Source organism: Camellia sinensis, chromosome 5 (assembly GCF_055761805.1).
Source record: "Camellia sinensis isolate YWXY chromosome 5, ASM5576180v1, whole genome shotgun sequence".
Lineage (NCBI taxonomy): Eukaryota > Viridiplantae > Streptophyta > Magnoliopsida > Ericales > Theaceae > Camellia > Camellia sinensis.
Genome location: NC_138965.1, coordinates 178,619,775 through 178,626,744, shown reverse-complemented (window position 1 = coordinate 178,626,744; position 6,970 = coordinate 178,619,775). Strand labels below are relative to the sequence as shown.

The window sequence follows — 6,970 nt, the reverse complement described above, 5'->3', positions numbered from 1 at the left end:
CTAGTAAATCCAATAGTGTCTCACAATGAAATGTTCAAATCCAAAAGCTACCTATCCTTTGTAGAATATTTTCAATTTCTGTACTCTCTGTAATTAAATCATGTTGTTGCATTTTCTTTCCATTAAATTCCATTCATGTGGGAGATTGTTAGAAAATTTGGTTTTTATAGGCTTATTTTGGATCAACTTTGAGCCCAAATTTGAGTAGCGCCCACATGTCTTTTGAGGTGGGTCTAAAAAGGTGACGTATTCCTTAACGCATGACAAGTCACACAGTAAAGACAATTATGAGTGAATAGGAAGTTGACATCGTTTTCGGGTTCGTGGAATGAACTATTAAAGAATAAAATATGGGTTTCTTTGTAATGGTAGTCCCACATTGAAAACTTAAGAGAACTTATGTGTGTATATAAGTTCTTGGTGGCAATACTTAGGTTAGGCCCCAAGGGGCACCCCAAGTATGTAGAAGGGAAGAGTTATGGACAAAGTGAGTCTTGGCTTAAACCACCACACATGCACGTGCGCCGCGGCAGGCGTCCGTCCTATCGGCCGGCCGAGTCGAGCTGGGTGCAGGTTATGGGTTGGGTCATTACATTAATTTTTTGGACAAAATTTATTTGAATTTTTTCCTAAAATTCTTACGGGAAAATATTTTTTCTGAACAAAATTAATTCAAACTTTTTTGCCAAAATTTGAATTCAATTTTTTGCCTCATCTTGTCCAAAATTCCCTTCCAGTCTCCAACAGATTCAAACTGTCTAAACAGCTTGAAACTGCCTAGCAGCTATTTGTTCAAAACTGTTTGCACCTGTTCAATTGAAATTAGACCTGTTCAGGTTTGAAACCTACTTGTTTGGGTCTGTCCCAACAGTCACCATTTGCCTATAAATAGAGATCATTTCCAGCAGATTTTCACATCTAGAAAACATTCTTCTCTTCCCATTTTGAAAACCTACCTGTTTGAGTCAGTCCTAACAGTCACCATTTATCTATAAATAGAGATCATTTACAGCAGATTTTCACATCTAGAAAATATTCTTCTCTTTCCAGTTTTGCTCTGTGTGTGCATTATTCTTTATTCTAGTTCTTAGGAAAAAATTCTGAGAGTATAGAACACAGGGTTTTGTTCGCCGCATAAATTGTTTGGAGTGCTACTTCAATCTGTGTAGATCATTGCATACTAGAAGATAGATGCCACTTATCCGTAAATACCGTAGTGGGCCGAATCTGTCTTTATGACAGAATGTCACACACTCGACTTGATCTTTTTTTTTATTCGGCTCAGTAAATAAATTTTGTAAGTAATTTATTTTTTATTTGTTTGATTTGTTTCAAGTTTTTATTTTACACAGAAGATTGTTTTAACAATCTTAAGTATCAATACAATTTTTTGACTCAATTTTTTCTCTTACAAAAAACAAAATTTAATAAATGCAATAAAAAAACAATTAAAAAAATTATGACTTTTTATTTGTGATTCCAAAATCAGTTTAAAATATTATTTATCACATTATGATTAATACAATAGTGATATGTCACCTAATAAACAAAATGTAATAATAAAAACTCAAAAATACTATGAAACATGAAAAGATATTTCAAAATTTATTCTGAAATGAATTATATGACATAAATTTAAAATTAATATAATGTCATCCAATCTAAAATGATGGTGACTCATAAATATAATGATTGTGATTCATAAATATATTTTTTGGAGTAATATTTTTTAGAGTTAATTAATTAAAAGTTCTATTTATAAATGTTATGGTAGTTCATATGCTATTTAAGATTTTTTGAACCAATAAATCTTATTTAATAAAATTGAGAATATTATTAGTTTACATTATGAATTTTATATAGTAATGTTCCAGATAATTGTTTCACTAACTGATAAAAAAAGACAGAGCATAAGATTAAATATTTTTGTCATTCTACTTATTGGTTTGATTTAACTATTCAATAAAACTAAGAACATTATCAATTTTTTTTAATTTTAAAATTGATAACATTATCAATTTTTTCATTTTTAAAGTTTTTTTTTTCAATTTTGCACATCAATGTTCAATCGTCATGCCTTTTTATAGACACAAAATTTTTAGTTTTATCCAAAAAAAATAGGTCAATTTTTTCAAATTTTTCAAAAAAAAAAAGAAAAAAAAAACATAGTTTTTTCTTTTTTTTTTTAATTTTTTAAAATTTGAAAGTTGATATTTTAAAGTTTTGAAAATCAATAAATGTCAAATTATCATATTTCTTTATAGATAATCATAAATAATGAACAGTCATTGTTTGAAGGGTAATTCTGACTATTAAAAATTTAATGGGACTTGAAGGTTCAAAAATTCTTAATTAAAATTTAATAGAGTATAAATTTATAAATTATGACTTGTATGTAAATGTCCCTATTTTTTAAAATTGATAGTATTATTTGTAATAATAATACATCCCTCTAAAACTAAAACTCTAGTTGAACTTTAGTGAGATGAAAAGTAAAAATAAATAAAAATAAAACGAAAATATCATATCAAATTGGCTCTACATACATTTAAAGCTATTAAAGCTTCTAAAAGCTCCAAAATATTTTTGTATTTGTAAAAAATAGTCATGATGACATTATTGTTTTTTTCCCACTATTTCAAGCTTTATATAGAAGACTCGCCTCAACCTTACCTTCTCAACGTGGGGGTCAATGAAAGAAAGAAAGAAAGTTCATGGAAAAAGCTAAAAGCTTAAAGAAAGCTGATTTCACAAAGCAAGCGGCATGCCCTTTCATCCATCCAAACTCTCTCTCTCTCTCTCTCTCTCTCTCTCTCTCTCTCTCTCTCTCCATTGCGGTCTGTGAGTAAAGCTGAAAAAAACATCACCCACTTCAACGACTGTGCAGGTAGGGATTAATTGTGGTTAATCTATCAGATATATTCAACAAAAGCACAAGAATTCATTCACCCATGTTAGACAACAACACTGGCTCAGTTGGCCCCTCTTCTTCTTCTGAAAATGGGGTAGCAAAAAAAAGAAAAAGAAGGCCTGCTGGTACCCCAGGTACACACTACAGTAGAGTCTACATGTATTATATGTATGTATGAATATATTGAATTTTAGATACTGGGTTATGTTGAAATTTTGGGTTTGTGACAGATCCAGATGCTGAGGTTGTTTCACTATCACCCAAAACCCTATTGGAATCGGACCAATACGTGTGCGAGATCTGTAACCAAGGGTTTCAGAGAGACCAGAACCTTCAGATGCACCGGAGGCGGCACAAGGTGCCGTGGAAGTTGGTGAAGAGGGAGGAGTCGGTGGGCGAGGTGAAGAAGAGGGTGTTTGTGTGCCCTGAGCCGAGCTGCTTGCACCATGACCCGTGCCACGCTCTCGGGGATCTTGTGGGGATAAAGAAGCATTTCAGGAGGAAACACAGCAACAATAAGCAGTGGGTGTGTGAGAAGTGCTCAAAAGCCTATGCTGTTCAATCTGATTACAAGGCCCATCTCAAGACTTGTGGCACCAGAGGCCATTCTTGTGACTGTGGCCGTGTTTTTTCCAGGTTTTAATTCTTCATACTTTTCTTCATTCAAAGGGTTTTGTTTTTATATGAATTTTTGCTTTATCTCTTCTTGTTTGTTGATGATGAATTGCTCTACCCATCTATCATCTATTTTTATAAATTTGAACTGCAAGCCAAAAGGGTTTTATGATTTTAGTAGATAGATAGGCATGCTCTCTCTCTCTCTCGCTCTCTCTTTCTCTCTGTCTCTCTCTCTCTCTCCACAGAAACAAACCCTAAAGTTTCCAAATAAATTTGCAAGAAAAGGATATCATTATATAAAAATATTAAGACATTTTCTTTGGTTTCATTCTCCTTTCCTCGAGCGTCTCTTGATTATAGTCTGTTTTCTCCATATGTTTATTCATTTAGTTTAAATTTGTACGATTCGAAGTTTTTATTTTTATTTTTTTGGTGGAAGATTCTAACATCTTCTAATTCTACATGACCTCAAGTTTGGCATTGTGTGTGATAATTAGGGCAGCCAATGGAAGTGTGAAGGCAGTGAATTACAATTCCCGATAACAGTTTCCATTGGCAGTAATAGCAATTGCTACAAACACAAACTAGCCATGTAATTTTCTTCTCCCTCACGGGTCATGGTTTTAAATAGCGGTATCGGATATCGGTATTTGTATTGGTGATACGGCCAAATATCAGTCTATATCAATGGATATATCAGTAAATACAAGGTATATTGGAGGTCCCAAATTCTGATGTATTGGCCAATATTTAGAACTATGCCCCAGTTTGGAGAGGTATAGTATGGGAAAGAAAAAGTTTGGTTCTGACAAGACTCTGAATTTATAAATTCTTGGTTTTGTTTGTGATGAGACTCGAATTCGTGATTTCTAGTGGAGTACAAAAAGTTTCTCCAACTCAACTAACACTAGTAAATTAAAAAAAAAAAAAAAAAAAAAAACAACATTATTTAATAGTATTGCAAACCAAATCATAATCTAAGTCCATCCCCGTCATCTATTTTTTTATAATTGTTTGATAGTTGGTAACCCTACATGAAGAAACTTTGATTACTTCCTTGACTTTGTTCTACACTCCAATACTAGAATACTGTTATTTATACATCAAGGTCAAGGCACCTGATTTAATATAATAAAATCATGACTTTGTGTTTAAACCATTGTATCTTTTGTCTTTATAGAGTAGAGAGTTTCATTGAACACCAAGACACTTGCACTCTCCGGCCGGCCCTGCCTGAATTACAGGCATTGCAGCCGTCCTGGTCGCCTCGAACAGCTTCAAGCATGACTCCAACGAACGACACCAATTTCAGCATTGCTCCAATATTGCCAAGATTAGCCGTGCCAAAGCCTGTTGGACCTGTGTTTTTATGCCCAGAGCGACACAGTTCCTCTAACACTGATGATCAGCAACATAATTTGGAACTTCAGCTGCTGTCATCATCATCAAATGCTTATGCATCGGCATTGCAAATTTGTGATGAAAATCATGCAACCAATTTGAAACTCTCAATTGGATCATGCAGTCAAGGTGAACAAAACTGCACAAATTTGGATGCAGGTAGAAGCTATCGACCGGAAAGGAATGCTACAGAAACCAGATTGGAGGCATCAAGGTTGAAGGAAGAGGCAGATGAGAAGCTAAAGTTGGCAATGTTTGAAAAGGCGTATGCCGAAGAGGCTAGAATACAAGCCAAGAAGCAAATTGAAATGGCTGAGTTGGAATTTGCCAATGCCAAGAGAATTAGGCAACAAGCACAGGCTGAGCTTGAAAGGGCTCAACTTTTGAAAGAGAAGGCTACAAAGAAAATCAGCTCCACGATTTTGCTAATTACATGCCATTCTTGCAAGCAACAATTCCAAGCAACAACAACATCCATTGCACGAGCTGATGAGACCTCCCTAGCTGCCAGTTATATGTCCTCAGCCACTACTACAGAAGGAGATTGAAACCACCAAACACATCATTCAAATTTTCTAGCTAATCTCTCTCCCTCTCTCTCTCTCTCTCTCTCTCTCTCTCCCTCTCTCTCTCTCTCAATGAACTACTATTTTAATTTGTTTCTTGTAAATCATCTCTTTTATTTAGAATGCTAAATCATGAGTCTGTCCACCGTTCAGCAATCTAGTGTGCAGAGGTTTATTCAATTGTGTGTTTTAATAATTTTCTGTGTTGAACATTTCTTCATTCATTAAAGGTTAAAGAATTGTGATCATGAAGGTTTGGTTTTTCCTGTAATCATTTCGATCTGAGAAGTCTCATTACATCATCACTTCTTTGTTTTATTCTTTCCTAGCTACCAAACAAGAGAGAGAGAGAGAGAGCAATTTGTTTTTGTCATGTCATGTGTGAGATATTTCAAATTTGATTTGTCTGACTTGTTTATGGTTCTGTAACTTTTTGCTTGTTGGTTCACTGTGCTTTTCCTGGTTTGAAAGGGAAAAAGAATAACCGAAAGAATGGGTTAAATAATGACAAACATACAAATAAATTAATCGCCTTGCATATGTGATGAGGGATTATCATAATCAATCACTGTATAGCCTTTAAGGACCATTGCTCACGATGTAGTCTCTACGTGCATAGAGATTTGAAGTTGGCCAGTGCGATTTGCACTGTTGATGTACTTAAAGGTGATTCTCAACCCAACTGACAAATCATGGAAACAATCTAATCTGTGATTCTAGATTTATATTTGCTTTCCAATTTTGATCATTAAAAGAACATTAAAGCCTACGGATAAGTTGTTTAATAATTTCTTAGTTATTTTATAAAAAAAACTATGTAAAAAAATAAAGAAAGTGATATGATAATTTATAATAATTTTTTAACTTTTAATTAAAATTGAAGGTTGCCAAACAAAGCCTAAACTCCTAAAAAATCAATGACTAAACACACTAATTAAAAGAAGACTATGCTTTTTATAAGATGTTTTGAGTCAATTATTCATACAAACTATTAAGTTGATGGAAAATTTAAAACCCCTTAACTAGAGAACATTTATTTTTAAAAAAATATACTATGAACATGATTTTGATAATTTTTTGAAAACAAGTAGGACCTGTTCATGTTCTCATGGGTTACCATCTTTTGTTTTCTTTGGAGATATTCAAGGGGAAAGAGTTTCTTGAAATTGGTCAATAGCCATTAGCACTGATATGTTGGTACACTGCCATTGATTTATTTATTTTTTGACTATTATGAAATAATCTAATGTCATTGATTAAAGTATAATTTTAGTGTAAATAGCTTACACCTATCGCATTATCTTCCAAAATATTAGTGCTCTATTGGGCTTTGAACAATTTTTTAATATTTTTACCCAATAATTACTCCAAACATTGTACTCCTAACTGCTAAGTGGCTAACAATTTTAAAATATCAATTTCAAATTTATTTTAATAATGTGAACAGTTATATATCAATTGTTAAATTATTGGA

At 33.1% G+C, this 6,970-nt stretch overlaps 1 protein-coding gene across 1 annotated transcript; it reads left to right on the top strand.

Moving 5' to 3' along the window:
- Positions 1-2,588: 2,588 nt before the first annotated feature.
- On the top strand, positions 2,589-5,744 carry LOC114316094 (zinc finger protein SHOOT GRAVITROPISM 5). The gene is made up of 3 exons (XM_028262752.2): positions 2,589-3,045; positions 3,142-3,547; positions 4,710-5,744. Exons 1-3 carry the CDS (start codon positions 2,952-2,954, stop codon positions 5,476-5,478), a joined length of 1,269 nt encoding a protein of 422 aa, XP_028118553.1. The 5' UTR covers positions 2,589-2,951; the 3' UTR covers positions 5,479-5,744.
- Positions 5,745-6,970: the final 1,226 nt, after the last annotated feature.